This window comes from Pleurodeles waltl, chromosome 7, assembly GCF_031143425.1.
Source record: "Pleurodeles waltl isolate 20211129_DDA chromosome 7, aPleWal1.hap1.20221129, whole genome shotgun sequence".
NCBI lineage: Eukaryota > Metazoa > Chordata > Amphibia > Caudata > Salamandridae > Pleurodeles > Pleurodeles waltl.
In genome coordinates this window covers 218,804,721-218,822,276 of record NC_090446.1, presented here as the reverse complement: position 1 = coordinate 218,822,276, position 17,556 = coordinate 218,804,721, and the positions used below count along the sequence as shown (strand labels likewise).

Here is a 17,556-nt window from a genome sequence, read left to right as displayed (position 1 = left end):
ACTCATCCCAAATCCATTCTACTACTTTGATCTCCTAAATAACCCTGCCTAAGCTCTTCCCTCCTCTTCCACATCTAACTCATACTAACCTCACTTTACTACCATGATGTCCCAAACAACCCTACTAAGTTCTCCCTCATTCATCTCACCCTGCTACTATGATCTCCCTAACCGTTTCCACTGACTCTTCCCTCCTCCATCCCCCCTTTACTCATCCCAAGCCTAAATCCTATTACCATAAACTCCCAATAAACACTTCTGGATTCTTCCCTCCTACACCCCTCCATTACTCCAGTCAATCCAACTAACAAACTCACATATCCGTGGCTCAAATTAACTCATAATAATACTAAAACTGTACTCCTATTTCCCTATACTGTTATGCCATTAATTGTGTTTGACCAATGACTTTGTGTTTCACCACTGTGCATATTAGTTGTTCAATGTTCATCAGGAGCACATTACATTCTGTATTCAGTTTAGCTGCCTACTGGCTTTAACGTGGCATTAGACATTACATTTGGTATTTAGGTTAGCTGCCTATTGGCTTCAACATGGCATTAGACATTACATTCTGTATTCAGTTTAGCTGCCTGTTTGCTTTAATGTGGCATTAGATATTCAGTTTAGCTGCCTATTGGCTTTAACATGGCATTAGACATTACATTTGGTATTTAGGTTAGCTGCCTATTGGCTTTAAAGTGGAGTTAGACATTGCAGTTGAGACATTGCAGATGAGCTGTGTTTTTCCACATGGTAGAGTAAGCTGTGTTTTTCAAATTGAATTCACCCGAACCCTAACGTGATAAGAGAGTGTATATTTGGTGTTTTCCTTTCTGCTCAGCCTTAGGAAGAGGAGATGCTTAGGAGATCTGGCCAATCTTCAATGGCGTTTTTTATTTCCCAGGTCTGAGAGGAAGGGGCCAGGCTTTTTTAACAGTGTCCCTGGGCAGCAGTAGGGGGAGATTCTCCACTACTTCAGTCAGGAGCGGACATCAGCTGCCTGGTCTCCCGTTTGGGTGGAAAATCTCCTTCTTGCAGTTGAACAGGAGTCATCTACTTGCAGGCATGAGAAGGATGACGAGCAGTGATAGGCCCTATGGTGATGCAATTTTGACTTTTATTCTTTGCTTTGAAGTTATGCTATAATATAATCACATGTATTTGCTGTGTACAATTGAGAAGTACTTTGATATATTTTGCTTACATTGCTGTGACTACTTTTAAACGTGTGCTTCCAACCTACTAATCTCATCTTTCAGGAACCTCGTGGTGAAGTAATAATAATAAATGTCTTCTTTAAACAAAGAAGTAAATGCCAGAGAAGTTGTGTCAGCTCGGTGATAAGATAAGAGAAGGAAAGCAAAACATATACTAATCCACCACTAATTCCTTTTGGGTTCCGGAGTAGAGTGCTACTTGTCGAAAAGCGCTTCAACGCCTCGTCAGGGGTAGTAAGAGCTATATAAATACTATTACAATGCAATACAATGTTCTGTTTGTGAAGAAACAAAACAAGACAAAGGCACTATTGGGCTCAATATACTGCACCTCTGGATTTTCAGGGGTGAGAAGAAACCCTTGGAAGATGGTGGGTGCATAATAGAACAACAGGACTTTATTTTGTTGAGATTAATGCTCAGCGTGTATGAGTGACTCTGTTTATCTGTAACTATCAGGTGAATAAAAGTCTGCGCTGATTCAAGATATTATATGCCCAGATATGATATGTAGGTGGCAGTCTTCTATCCTACGAAAAAAGGGTTGAAAGCGGGGCTGTTTCTACATTATTCAAAAGTGGTAGTCATGTAAAGTACTCCAGTACCTTCAGGTCGAATTAGCACTATACAAATGAATGAAATAAAAAAAAAGAAAACACACAGCTACAAAAATTATACGCAGTCGTCAAATGAGCTTGATTGCAAAGGAAAAAGACAAATACTGAAGCTGAGCATGGGAGGGAAAAACATTAAGTCCTTATGCATTGAAACACAATGGCTGTGTTCCGAAAAAAAATAAAAAAAACACAGTTACAAAAAATACATGCAGTTGCCAAACCAGCTTGATTACAAAGAAAACAAGCATTCTGCAATGTAGCAGGTCTCGCATTTGTGACAGTTGTAGCTATTGACGTTGTAAATGATAGTGTCTTTTATCTGTGTGTTTTGGTGTGGAGTGGATGTATGCCAGGTGCCACATCAACTCTCCCAGGCCTGTCACTGCAGGAGAGAGAACACAACGAGGCCGCCGTCTTGGGAGTGTTTTTGCCTCATTCCTACAGACTGGCTATGGTACCCTAGAGATGCAACCCTGGCTAGTTTGTTTACCTAAACTTTTATAGCACCAAACAAGTCACAAAGAGGCACCTTAGTGGCATTTAACCTGGAGAATGAGGGGTCAAAAGAGTTAGGAGCAAAGAAAAGGGAAAAGCCATATATGTCTGTGTGTTCAACTTTTAAAGGAATTATTCCTCTGGATTGGCAATACCAGCCTAACTTTTAAAAACACTGACTGTATGTAAAGAGAATAACAGAAGATGCAGCTTAACTGAACAGGAGGCTTCAAATGTGTGCAGATTTGGTGAAACAGAGCTTGAGTGTTAGATGTGCCAACAGGATAAGGTGGGAACCTGTGCCCTTGAGTCAGTGTTTTAAATGAAAACACAGAAGGCCTGGTACTCTGTAGTCATTAAAGCACTGCCTTGGGTTAATAGTCTAATGACAGCCTTCAGCTCACGACTGGACTCTGTAGAAAAGATAAGTGTACCTGAATCTCTAGGGCCTTGATGGTGCCTTTTCGGTGCATACATTTGTGCACTGGCTAATGGTTTTGGAATAATAATTATCTCTGTTGGGGTGGCTACTCAAAATTTGAAGTCTTGGCCTTGCCATCTGGACCCCTCAGAATAGAGCGGGAAGCCTGAGTTTGGACGATAGTGTTTTTTCGCCTAGACCAGTGGTGCCCTACAGGGCTGGTTAATTGGCATTTTTTGGCTTATGAAAAGGATTCAAACATGTGGGTTTTTGTTTTGGAATTCAAGGTAGGTCCAAAACCATATCAGAGGTTCTTGATACCCACATAAGATAAATTACATAAAAATAATTTATATGGAACTTATTTACACAGTGGTTACCCTGCAAGCCTGGCCTAGATCCTGCCTGTTAGTTGTCTTATAAAAAAGGACTTCAGTCACAACAACACATTTGGGTAAGTACAAGCAGTGGCTAGTCCTAGTGGCCATATGAAAGACTATGCACGTCTTCTTATGGATCAATTGATTCATATAAAATCCAGTCCCAATACAGTTCTCAAGAAACTTCTTTATTCCTTTCCATGTACATCTTTTCAGCCATAGCCAGCACGTGTTTCATCTGGGGTGTGTTGCCCCGCAACTTCCTCAGGGCTTTTATAGGCTGTAAACAATATATGACATATGTTCTTTGAGTATAATGTGCAAAAAAATATCAAATGATTATAATTTAAAATTTTACATTTCGGATTATTCCCACTGTGTTTTTCGACTGTACATACAGTGATTTACTTATACAAGGTGGAGACCAGTCATTTACAATAGTTATTTCGAATATTGCCATGCAGTTATTTAAGCTATAAAAATCCAATTTATTATATTTTTGTGTGTTTACGATATATCGCCTCAGTGTCATGTACATACAATCTCAATTGAAGCCATGACCCCATGAATGGGCATTTAGCGGCTATATTATTTTATCATCTAGTCTGTCCTAATTGTGATGGGTAGCAGGTTCCGACTTTTCCTAAACCAGAATAGTCTAATATATCAGGAGCATTAATGGAGAGGTAATCAAGGAATCTGTAAACAATAATAGAAGGTTGCACTGCATGAATTCTGCATGTAAATATATATTCGTATGCCTAAAATCTTGTAACTGTCGCAGGTTTCCACGCCTACGTCTGTTATTTTTTTCTCAATTCCTAAAAGTCACAAATCTACATTGTGCGCGTGAAAATTATTTAAATAGTATTTAAAGTAGTCCTTAAGAGTGCAGTGTTATTTAGTAAAACTATTTGTAACCCCTGCTCGTTTTTTCTAAGTTCAAATATTTTTTTAGATCATTTTATTTTGACAAGAAACCCTTTTGGACAGTTTTGTTTTAGCCGTCTGCAAAGTTGTCGTTTTTTTGTTGTAAATATTTGAGGGTACTGTAAATTGGCATCCAAAAGCTTTGCCCTGTAGAAGATCAGGCTACTTTGCGCGGTGGCAAAATAAACATGCAGATTTGTCCTTGACCGAAGACACTATTTCCTGGGTGTTGCAAAACTTGCAGCGATGAATGCTGTTGCAGTGCACGCCTGGGAAGTAAGCGGTAGAAGCACTGATTTTGAGAAGGCTTCTCCTTCTTTGGTAGACAGTCCTCACGGCAGCTCTCTAAACACCAGTTTCCACATCTCTTCAGTTGACAGCTTCAGGTTTTCAGCTCATACGGTAGTCAGTCTCCTTTTTAGGTTGAGCCTCGGCAGCGTGCAAACACTGCCTCTCGACATGTTGTAATCTACATCTGTGGGCTTTATCCACTCCCATCTCATGCCCATCACTTTCATTTGTTCCTTGGCCTGCCTTTCAGAGTTCCCTTGATTTTGTAGGTAAATGCTTCACATTTGCCCCACCTTAAGGCTGCTATGTTACCGCCTTGCAGTCTGAACTTGTTACATGGATGAATACATAATCGGCCATACAGCTTAGAATGGCGTGCAATATTTTTTTTTTGCCTTGCCACTTCGTGCTGCGTGGCTGGATGTTGTTTCTTCCTGTTCCTTGTTTTGGGCAAGTCGCTATTTCTTTGTGGTGTGCTTTACGTGAGGACGTGAAGTTTGATGTAGGGCGAAATCGATCGGAAGAACGCTTTACATCACCATTTGAAGTGACATATATCATGACCTCCTACTTATTATTTTCAAACAGCATATTAGTCTTGTCCCCGCCATACCTAAATGCACAGTGTAAAACTTTTATCAAAACAGGCTCTTCATTTTTTAGCACGGCACAGCACCTGAAAGTCATTGGGGATGTGTGGAATTCAAGATTGAGGGTGCAGTACCTTATGTGGCCAAAAGCGGTCCCAAGGGACACCTAGGGACAGCCTGTGGTAGTGCACCTTTTCCTCACTTCGTGCACATTAGATCTGTAAATGTTGCAGGTTTTTTTTTTCAGCCAGCATATTATAAGCGTAAAAGCATTAATGTAACCATGTTCTTCCTGATTGACATTTCACATGCTTTAGTTAATCTTGTTAAAAAAAATTAATCTGCTCCTGTAAAGCACATCGATGCCTGCTGGTCAAGTTTGCTCTATAAAAAGTGCAAAATAACCTCTTTGATTTTGGAGAAGATTTTAAGCCATAAGTCGTCCAGCACCAATAATTCACATCGATGCCACGCTTGGAGTCGCTTTGAAATGTATAACCTGTCATCCTTTTTGGCATGGAAAGGTGCTTTCCATCTGGTATGGTGCGGTGTCTGTCAGATTTCACCAGGAAGTTTTACACATAGGCAAAAACGTGTCCACACTCACTCCCTCTCTCTGTTAGGAAAGACTTGAAAAAATGTTGTTCTTTTAACAAAGTAAGGTGCTTTATCCCACTAACTACACCTACAAATCTGCATCTCTTTCAGCTGCCCCTTAAGCTACTCTTGTGCACCCTGCTTACCATATAAAAGTATGCTTCAGCCACTGAAAGCCTGGGATGTAAAAATGTGTTTACACAGACTAGCGCTTGTCACGTTGATTAAAAGCCACCCCTCCAGTTCCAACTTTTTCTTAGTGACAGCAGCAATGAGATGTCAGCCACCATGACTCAATTTTGCCCCTTGTAATGCTCCACATCTGTCATAAATACTTTAGCAAACACTTTGTAAGTACTATCCCAGCTACTGACCACTGCAGCCTAATCCACTTCCCTACTTGTGCAAACACATTTATCATACTTTTGCCCTAGTACTTCCTGGGGCATCTTAAGGATTTTGGGGGCCTTGGGCCAAACGTATTTTGGGGGACCCTGCTCGTAACAGATTTATTTGATTGTATGATCCTGTTCCAGCTCTTTCTCACCCTCTTTAGCCGGGTCACTGACAAAGCACTGGCACACACATCCAAATTCTTAATGTGTTTACATCTAATATTCAGGGATAGTGATCTGTGTTTTCACTACTGGCAACACAGCAGCGACACACTTCTATTTCTCATATTTGAGGTACTGTTTTGGTATTAAAGAACCTTATTTTATTGATGCTGCATGAAACAAACACATTTCTCTGAAAATGTCAGTAGCGGTCCCTCACACATCACCCACATTAAAAATAAATTAAAAGAAAACAGTACTAAAAACAATCTAAGAAATGTTCAAGGTCATCAGGGCAAGACTCTGCAGTAAATGGAAGTGATTTAGTTACATGCAGGGCCACTGGAATATTGTGGCAGAGAGCACCATATTATGCAGCAGGGTTGACTAATTTATTTGGCAAGAAAAGTCCAGTTATGCATTGCAAATGCTTGTCTTGAGAGGTGAGCACAGCAGGCCTCTTTTCCTGTACTAAACATGTTGTCTTTGGTTTCCCATAGGATTCTTCTTGCCGCAACATGTTGTGCAGCCTTTGGCTGTTCTTGGAACTTGTAGTTTTGCTTTTTGTATATATATTTTTTTTTAATTAGTCGGTGGTTTACAATTCTAATTGGTGGGTAGGCAAACTAGGCTCAGCTTACCCCCACCCCCGTCGGTCTCATCAGCCAAAATATTGGCTTTTATGTTTGACATCAACCTTATATTTGAGAATGCATTTCTAAACTTGTCTGTTGTTTTTTCAAAGTAAAAGCCCTGAAAAAGGTTTGTTACTTTCCCTTTAAAACACTTAAAACAATAGTCCAAGCCTCTATTACAGCTAGATTTGGACTACAGCATATCCCTATTTCTTAGCAAAACCTTTCAGTTCCTTTCCAATCGTTCAAAACGTTGCAGCATGCTTCATCAGGAACATTATGAACATTATCTTTGTGGGCCACCTCGTCTTAAACTGATTTCCGAAAACGAATTAAACCATGTGTGTTTGGAACTGGGTAGCATATATTTTTTCTATTGCCTGCTTGTAATGAGTTGGACACCCATTAATGGTTAATAGTGTGCTTTATAAGTCAATAAGTCATTGATTCTTACTAATCATTCTTCCTATACTAAAGTGCAAGATTTGGATCCTACGTTTTGAAGTTTACTTTTTTGTTGTGTAGTCTTTATTGGCATATTAGCATAACAGTTGCATATCATAATATGCCCATTTCCACCCGCCTTCCCAACCCCGCTCTGTACCATAGCGTAAACATGAACATTCTTGGAGAAGAAGTTGTGTGAAAATAATCAAAACATCATGTGTCAACCCATCAGGGGCCACCGATTCATCCTTCAGGCAGCACAAGCCCATACATTCCCAAGGCACCTGCATTCATCATTGATTCCAGGATCCTAATTTTCGTACTTCCCTAATAGACCAAGATGGCCAACCTATCTTGGATGTCCTAGCATCTGGGGGTTCGAGTAGGTCAGCGAGCATGGCGTCCCAGACCTGCAAATCATCTGCCAATTTGTTATCCATTGGGCATTTAGGTATATACAGCTCTCCTCCGCCACTGCCCATTCAGCCATGCCCCTCACTAATTCTTGCACCCCTGGAGGGGGCGGAGAAAGCCAGTTAATGGCCACCCTGTGTTTGGCTAGCATTAACCCCAACACCAGGAACTTCCTGCTCAGACCCTTCTCCTTACAGGCGGGGGGAGAAAGCCTAAGAGGCATTTGTTGGGATCTTTTGTGACCATCCAACCTGTGGCTGTGTTCACTTATCCACCACGGTCTGCCAAAGAGTACCAAGTGCATGGCATCCCCACAACATGTGTAAGAAGTCTGCATGTTCAACCAGACACTGGGAACAGGCAGAGGCACGCCCTGGATAATGGTATGTAACATGGCCGGAGTGAGATATACTTGATGGATATCATTACAATGAATTCATTTCAACCTCTCATTCGCTGTTGCACAATTTCCCATGCCTTGTCTGTAAGTTATTCTCCCAGTGCTTCTTCCCTCCTACCTTGTACCTGCAACGTGCACAGTGGAACATCATTGTGGAGAGCCCTATATAGAATGGAGATTGATCTACATCCACCCCCATATCAAGCAGAGTAACCAGTGCACAAGATTCCTTGGGGACCTCTTGGAATGAGGGCACTATCTATCGCATGGCAGTGGCCGCTAGCGAATTGTAAAAATGGCCTCAGGCTAAAATTAAAGGTCTCCGTTGCATCTTGGAGCATGATAAATCTGCCATTTCGATACAGATCACGTAGGGTATTACAACTTCCTGCCCATCACCTATCCATCACCACTGTGTGCATTTTTTGGATGAAGGGCCGCAAGGACCACATTGGCATGGCTTGTGCATAAGGAGCGCGCCCGCAGCACTCAGCGGACCACCTATTTTCATGTCCTGCACACCTATCATATCATGTAGGGGCAGGGATGTGGAATTTCTATTGCCCGCCACATATTATTGTTTCGGGTCAAGGGCAACAAGTTTTCATCTTTATTTTGTCCTTGACACAAGTAGGCCCCACCCCCTGCAGCACAAACCCTTTGGCTGACAGTTTATAGAGAAGGGAACTGTCTGCAGTTGAGATAATATGTGTTTCCATAGGTTCGAACTTGTATTTATGGTTCATTAATGAAAAGCCTTTGTTATTAGGGTGAGCACTGTAAATAACGTTTTAAGATCACACTGCATTACTTACTGACAGTGGTTGCAGTAAAAAAAATGTACACATGTTTGAAAAGTTTAAGTATAATGCTCCCAGAATGCTCTCCGATTAGATGCACGTTTGCAGAAGCCTGTAAGCAGGAGTGATGGTTATTTGTTTTCAAAATAAAATGTTCAGCAAAAAATGCAAGTAGAAAAAAAATGTTTCTCTACTATGCAATTTTAGGTGCTATTTCTTTGAAGCATCATTTAGTAAAATGTGTTGATACATGCTAATATTTCCCAAAAATATTCGTACTGGAATATCAGTGTAGCTATTTTTAACACGATTATGGGAAGCATGAAAATAAACAAGCACCGGCATGGCCAACCAAACTGACTTCTTCTGTGAGTCTTTTGGTTTCGTCAATGCATGTCTTTTTTTTAGATGGCTTTTGTAACACTTTATTGTTGTGGGAGCTGCCAGGTCCTCCCCATTGTAACAAACTCTGACAAAAAGAAAAAAATGGTTTTTGGTCTCAAAAGCACACATTGCCACCAGCGGCATAACAAAGGCCCAGCAGCCCCCATCAGCACAGCACCTGCCCTGAGTGAGGCTAGAAGGGGGCTCCTTCATGTTCCTTGCAGTGGAGGCCCCTCCAGGTTCGTTACCCCACTGATTGCCACAGTAGTTCCTTACACTGAACAAAGCTACTTTGTATGCCAATGCGCTCCTTGTGGAAGAGCAGAGTGCAATCACTCACAGTAAAGCCAGTCGATAGATAGAAAAATAGAAGTTTTTAATAAAACCAAGATTTCTTTGTTAACACCAGCCCTTATTAGGGACCTAATTCCTAAAGAAAGTCACAAAAGTGTACCCATGGTATATGTCTTTTGAGTTAGTGGCTTTCATGGAGTGACAAGAACTTACAGAAACAGACCAGGAAATCGTACTCCTAGAAAATATTTGTAAACTGCATTTTAGCATGAGCAAATATGCATGTGTAGATTTGCTCATGAAAATATATTGAGCGTTTACAAGTTCATGTTCTCTCCAACCACTTTTTACCCAACCGTGAAAGACCTTCTACTTCTGCCATTGTCAGGAGTACATTTCCAACCTTTCTCATTATGGGAAAAGATTAGAGAAGAGCTGTTGAAAATCCTTAAAACATGCAAGTTAGTAGGTTTGCAGACTCAAAGCATTCCAGGGTTGGAAATGTTGCTTACTGCTTCCTCCAGCCCTATTTAGATCTGCAGAATGGTGGCAAAATAAGGAAATTGCTATAGTAGGGATTGAAATTGCAAGTATTCAAGCCCTACTATAGTAGTAGACCTGGCTATCATCAGAGCTCTTACATGATGAGATTGCTGCCATAATTTGTCGCTGCACTACCTGGAACCAAAGTGACAAGTAGATTTATTTACAGGACAAGTAAATTTAAGAAGCAACCCGTCCCATGGCCAAGTAGATATTTTATTTTATTAAATTCCACACCCCTGAGGGGGCGAGTTGGGGACTCTCGTCTCTAACATCAGGAGTTCGGGAAGGGGTGAGTTGCCACAGGTGCTGTGGAGTAAACGTTTCTCTCAGTTTTCCCCCTCGTCCAACCAATGCACTGCCTGGTGTAGCTGCGCAGCGAGGTACTAGAGCTGCAAGTTGGACAATGTCAGCCACCCTCAACTGCAGGAGAGTTTTATAGTTGCCATACTTGCTCTTTTCCTTTTAGCCACCCAGAGCTTTTCAACACTGATCTTGTACAGTTTGAGGAAATATTTATTTGGGATGTCAAACAAGGCATCCTGAAAGACGTAGAGACATCGGGCAGTATAATCATTTTCATAAGTGCCACCTTGGCCATTAAGGATAAGTGGAGCGTGTTCCAGATTTTAACCAGTGGTCTAAGGCCTTCCAAGACCCTTCCAGTATTCAAAGATTCAGACGTCGCTGTCTCTCTTGCGAACCATATCCCAAGATACCTCAGGCTAGAAGTTTCCTAGGGGAGGTCCAGCAGCAGGAGCTGATGCTGCGGGGTCTCTCCCAGAACACCTAATGGAAACAGTTTTCATTTGGCCCGATTGATATGGAGTCCTGAGACCTCTCCGAACTCCATGAGGGTCTCTAACGGAATACGGACTGAATACACTGGCTGCCTTAAATAAAAGAATGTATCAGCTGCATTCAAAGAGACCACGTGTTGTCTTCCCTATTGTCATTCCCCAGCTGTGCAGCACCGAGTGCAACCGACAGACCAATGGTTTCATAGCCAGTGCGAATAATAGTGGTGACAGTGGGCACCACTGTCTAATCCCCCATTGAAGGGGAACCAATGCAACACTGTCCTGCCAATATGCACCCTCACCACTGGTTCCTGATAGAGCAGCTGTACCCACTAGATAATAACTCTTCCATTCCCACTTTAGACAGGCCCTGCCACAAAAACTCTCACGATATTTATAAGCATTCATAGAGGGAACTAAACCCAAGGGTATCAAGGCACTAGCAGAGACCTGTACCAAAGCAGAGGAACACTCATTCATTCACAGCCATACTGGGTAAAAAGCCATGTTTTCAGTTGTTTTTTAAAGATTGAGAAGATTTCGACATCTGCAATCTGTGGTGGCAGGGTGTTCCACAATTTAGCTTCCACCGAGAAAGCCCTGCCTCCCCATTTGGCTCTGCAAAATCTATGAACAGTAGCCAGTCTATGAAAGGAAGATCTAAGAGGTCTTGCTGGTACATACCAATGAAACATGGCATTAAACTGTTCAGTTCTTTTTGGATAGAGGGCTTTAGGAACCATACACAGAGCTTTGTAAGTAGTTCTCTTTCTGATGAGATGTCCGTGAACAGCCCAGAAACCTTCCCTCACCCAATAACTTCTCTAGGAATGTTCAAAATGAGCCAGGCAGCAGCATTCTGGATCACCTACAACTTGACACCTCTCCTATCCATGTTGAGATAGAGGGAATTAAAATGATCTAATTGAGAGGTGATGAGCACAATGATAACCGGCTGTCGTAGCCCTCGGGAATGAAAAATCTTCCACAGTACTCTAATGATATAAAAACAAGTGATGGACGTACAACTGCCTTGATTGTTAAAACTCAAAGAATTATCAACTAAGATACCCACGTTTGCGGTGGATGCCACTGGGGTGGGAAGAGACCCTCACTGTTCAGGTCACCAGATATTAGACCATATTGAGTCCTAGGCACGGAAAACCAGCACGTCTGTCACAATTATTTGAGTGTCGTCTGCGTATGATTAAACCTCAAAGCCAAAAGATAAAACCAGGGCTGCCAAAGGCGCCACATAGATGTTAAAGCGAGTCGGCAGAGCCTTGGGGGACGCCACAAGGAAGACTGAAGGCGTCTGCCATGAAGTCCACCACAGTTGACCACCTGGACTCTGTCATTGAGGAAGGAAGATAGTAAACTGAGAGCAAGGCCACCAAACCCAATCTCCTCCAGCCGTTGAATCATCCGAGCAGGCCATACTGTATCAGATGCTGCGGACAGATCAAGTAGAATAGCCATAACACCCTCCCAAATCAATATGGCGATGGATGTTGTCAGTTACTGCCACAAGTGCGGTCTCCGTATTATGACCTGATCTGAAACCTTTTTTGTGAAGGAGCCCTGTGTTTCAATAAACTTAGCAAGTTCCTGATTTAAAATTGTTTCTAAGACTTTAGCAGGACCAGGGAGCAAAGAGATCGGGTGATGATTCTTAAAATCGACCGGGTCAGCATCTGTTTTTTTTTTTTTTTTTTTTTTTTAAGTAAATGCGTGACAGAGGCTGTTTTCCAAGAAGTAAGGAAAATGCCTGCTTGTAAACTATGCCTGAAAGTATTTTGCAGGAAGTCTGCAATAGGCTCAGAAGCTAGGTGAAAAAATTTGGTGGTGCAGGGTTCTAACGGAAACCCAGATTTAATACTCAGGAGTAACTCCTCAGTCTGTTCAAGTGATATTATGGGAAATTCAAGCAATTTTTGTCCAGAGAAGCCCACCGCAGCAGGCAAAGGATCTGTAGCAGTCAAAGGTCAAAAGAAGAGTATAGATCTAAAATCTTTTTTTTTTTTTTTTTTTTCTTTTTTTTTTTTTGAAGGGACATACATCGCAGAAATCGTGAGATGTGGGAACCTGATTCTGTGAGGGAGGGGAGGTGAGGTTTTTTTAATGGTTTTGAACTGACACTTGGAGGAATTGCTTGCTGTCCTGATTTTATCTATAAGAAAGGCAATTTCAGCAGTTTTAATGGCCAATTTATAATGTGCCAACATAGTCTTATGCTTAGTTTTTCCAAGCAGTTTTTACCTCAGTGTTAGCGGTACACAACCATCTGTGCTCCTGCCTTTTGGCATTTCAAATGGAACTCCTTAATTTCAGCCAAGAACCAGGGTGCAGATGGTTTTATTGTGGACAATATTTTATTTCTTGCAGGGGCAACAAAATCTAAGGAGGAGGAGACCCAGGTATCAAAATTATGAGCAGAGAGACCAGATAGAACACAATACTGTGGAATCAAATGCCTGCTCCATATCAAGCAGGGCCAGTGCATAGGAGTCGTTTCGGGTGCATGCATTACCAGAGACAGCCTTCGTAAATTACACAGAGTATTTCTGCGGGGAATGAAACTGCATTGGTCTATGTATACCTAGGCTGACAGGTGGCCCTGCAGCCTTTTTGCCAGAAGCTTGCTAAGTATTTTAACATCCACATTGAGCATAGTGAGGGGGCGGTACAAGGAGACCTCTTTAACATCTCTATCAGGTTTGGGTATCATGACTATAAGAGCCTCCCTCATCAAATCATGCAATTTTCCCCCTCAGACAGGCTTTTTTTTTAAAGTTTACTTTTGCACAAGTGCTAGTATCAATGCCAGTGTTCCAAGTAAATACTTCTCCGTTACATAAGGCCCGAGTTAAGACAAACTGTGCTCAAGAGAATATATTGACATTGCACTTTTTTGAGTAAAACAAAAAAAAGCTACCAGCAAGGACTATTATTGCATTACTCTTTACTATAATATTGTTTTTGTTCTCTAAACCGCAGGTTTGGCATCTCTAAGTGCTGTAATTACCAGGTCTTGCTATTACGCATGTCAGTAAATGCTCCATTCACCCACCTTGGAAGAATGGAAGGCTAAATTGAACTTTAAGGGATTCAGTCTAGCGACCTGCAGGTCATAACTGTGCCTAACTCATGCCCTTTGGCATGAGTTGTCACCATTTTTAAAGATGCCATGGTATCTTATTTGATGCCTTTAGTATCGACACTCTTGATACCCAGAGATAATCCAGTCATAACTATTCCCTGTTGCTTTTGTGCTATCATTGGCTTTCAGCCGTCATATCAATTTCAAGCCAATGTTCATTGCCCTCGTCATGATTTTACATGCCATTCTTTTCTGATTGCCATTCCAGATGTATTCTCCCTAAAATGCGTTTTAAAATCCTTCTCTTACCAGCAATTAGTTGTGCTGCACTTGTTGGAGTAGTAGAAAGTCGCCATCTCCATAGTTAAGCTGTAAAGTTCTACACCGGGGTGGCAGAGAACCACATTGTACATGGCTGGTTAAAACTTGATTATTTTCGCAGTAATCTATTATTAACTATGCTCAACTCTTAAACTGCTTCATGCCTGACGCCAGGAAGGCAGCTTTGGGGTGAATGTGCATATTGGAAAAACTTGAAGTATAATCACAGCAAAGATCAAGCAAATATGGGGAAATTGAGGGAGGTATTACACCACCCGAACAAATTTGGTATTAAGAATTTGGGTTGTTTTGCTGAAACTGTGTACACAACATTCAAAGGTGTATTTGTAAATAACACCTTTCCCCGAAGACTGTCTTGCAAATGAAATAAGATGCTTATTTTTACCCAGCTTTATTGTACTTATTTCATCGACCACTGAATGATGAAAGGCTGAGTGAATCTGCCAGAATTCTAACCAGCGATCATGAGGTCAAGCACAGTTCCTTTTAGTGGAAGCATTAGCCCACTGTGCCACCAGTGTTTCATTGTCATTATTATCAGCAGAATGTGTGAGACTTTGAGTCTTGTACTGAAGTAAATATTTTTTTTTTTTCATTCACAGAGCCACTATGAGTTTGTTTGGATCAAGCACTGGCTTTGGAACTGGCGGCACCAGCATGTTTGGCTCCACACCTACCGATAACCACAATCCCATGAAGGTACCCATTGAAATTATTCATAGTTTTAAAATTATTTTTCCACTTCTGTTCTGCATTTGAGCTCTTCAATACTATTTAATTATTGGGTGGCCTGGCATACAATTTTTCACGGTTTTGGTCAAATTCATAAACTGTGTTTACACTTTAACAATTAATCACCCTTTTTGAGCAGGGCTATTTTTATGTTTTTATGTTGTCATTGCAGTCTACTTCTGGATGATTTATTTGAGCGTGGGTGCCATGTATCCAGTGTATTGCCAAGCGATTGTTATCATTGGATACATCTGCAGTATGCTTCTTTTAAAGGGTTCCCCGGTAGTGGATTCCCCATTGTTTCAAATGATTTCTATTGGTAAAAGGTTCAGCTTCCTACTTCAGGTTGCTTGAGGACAGCCATACTACGACCATAAAGATTGCATCTATATAGGTCTGTCTTCTTGATTTTGATCAAGGAGCTGTTGCCAGCACTCCTGGCATGCCCAGTCCAATTAAATGTTGGCAGCTGCTGTGAAGACCAGATGACTACTGATGGTGGTAGAGCGGCCTCCCTCCAAGCACATTTCCTGACCCTTCTAGTGCTCCTAGCTTCTGCCAGCACTAGCAGGATTATAACTCCTGTACCTAAATACTTTTCTTTTACAACTTTTTTTAAGCAGGCAGCTTTGCATCTCCTTTTAGAGTGAAACACCTTATTACAAGTTTTTTCATACTCTGGCTATGCTACATTATGTGTAACCTGTTGTGGAGATTTGAGTAAGGATGTGATACTTTCAATAATCTGATAACAAACACTTCTATCCTAGAGCACACTGAGGCCTGTGGCCATGCTGAAGACAGCATTTTTCTTAGTGAAGTTTCTTGTTTTGCAAATCTGTAGCCCCAGATAGTCCTCTGGTCGTCTCATTATTAGGCAACTGTTTCTTTTGGCATGAAATACCATTGTATCTCAGACATTTTCATTATATTGAGAGGGAAAACGCCCATGCTCTAATCATGCATGGCAATAACCAGGTATTTATAAATAGCAGCCTAGTCTGTATTTTTTGGATCTTAAAAGTGTGTGTATATATATATATATATATATATATGTTCGATGGCATGTGTAGCTGCAGATACACATGATTTGCACATCCCACCATCTAGTGTTGGGCTCAGAGTGTTACAAGTTGTGTATATATATGTGTGTATATATATATATATATAACTATGCCGGTATCACTAGAAGGGAAACCTGACCACAAAAGATAAAGATCTTTTAAAGTTTCATTTTTCTCGTCTATCTGTTTGCCTATAACCATGCTGCCTCTGTAGTAAGGGTCTGAGTTCAAGACCTAACATGGCTGAGTTGGAAACAGTAGCATTTGGAAAGCTAGTATTGGTAGTTGTACAAGGATTGGGTCTTTGAATTGCTTGTTGACCTCCTCCAAAGCAGAAGCTAACTGACCTCCTTTCCTTTCCATTAATGATTCACCTTTGATGAAGGAAACTCTTCTTACTGCTAAATGTGGCTGCCTGTTAGTTGAGCTCTGTACACCCTTCGAAGTGACAATAGGAAGTTTAGTTTTCATAGAGATAGTTTAGTTGTGAGTTTTCGTACTGCAGTGTGAATATGCATTGTTACTCACTACCTTAGCATTTTCCTTGACAGACCTGAAGTCCAGTATCCTGGGTGCAGTATGCAAGATTATCTGTTCAAGGGTTGATTGTGAGTATAGCAGGGTAATATGTTATCCTGTTTAAGCCATTATGAATACGTATTGGCAGAAGGCGTGCCATTGGGACATGTTCTGCTATGATCTGGATTATAAGATAAAATGTAAGAAAACTAGTTCTTTGATGGAACTCGTGCCATGTTGTTAGTTTGGTTACTAATGCTCTTGCCACCAAGTTATATATGCTGTTAGAGAACTGAAGTGATCAGTATTGATAAATAGCTTCTCAGACCATGTCCAAAGGTAACTGGTTTTGAAAGTGCTGAAAACATTGTTCTCTCGCAGGGGATCTCCATTAATAGTCATAAGCATTTGAATAGTTCCGCTCCCTTGCGGGAATCCCGGAGCACTTCTTTATAGAATATGGTCGATGTTTGCCTTTTTTTCAGGAAGACCTGTAGAAATACTCAAGAAAGAATATAATATGCAGCCTAAGAAACAGGCTACAGTGGGGAAATGTTTCAGATTATACTTAGAAAAGATTAAAAGCACCCATATAAATGTATAATTTGAGGTATTTTACAAAACAGCTCAACTATCCTTCACAAACTATTATGTGGGTTTAAAACAGTGACTGTGCTTTTAAGAATGCAGAGACCACCAGTGTCCCATCATGCTCAGCAGGTGGCAGTTGCTTCAGTTATGTTTTTATGGTACCCTGTGACAGGACCTTGGAGCACTGAACTCGGCCTTTTAGGCTTTTTTTCTTCAAAATATACCTATGAATTTTGGTTTAAACTATTTCACTCGACGTCTTTTATCACTCTTTCACCTTTTACAGCTTTTTTCTGACAGACAATCGAGGCATTTTTTCATTTATTATGCCTTCTCTGTTTGACATGTGCCCTGCCTGTGGGAGAAAGAAGGCTAAAACAAACACTCACAATG

The 17,556-nt window shown here is 41.1% G+C and overlaps 1 protein-coding gene across 1 annotated transcript in view; it reads left to right on the top strand.

The window, feature by feature from the left end:
- RAE1 (ribonucleic acid export 1) overlaps window positions 1-17,556 on the top strand; it is a 96,467-nt gene that overhangs the window by 26,851 nt on the left and 52,060 nt on the right. The window contains exon 2 of the mRNA XM_069243592.1: window positions 14,860-14,956. Coding sequence (XP_069099693.1) covers window positions 14,867-14,956 — 90 coding nt within the window. The 5' untranslated portion in view covers window positions 14,860-14,866. The remainder of the gene's footprint in view (window positions 1-14,859; window positions 14,957-17,556) is intronic.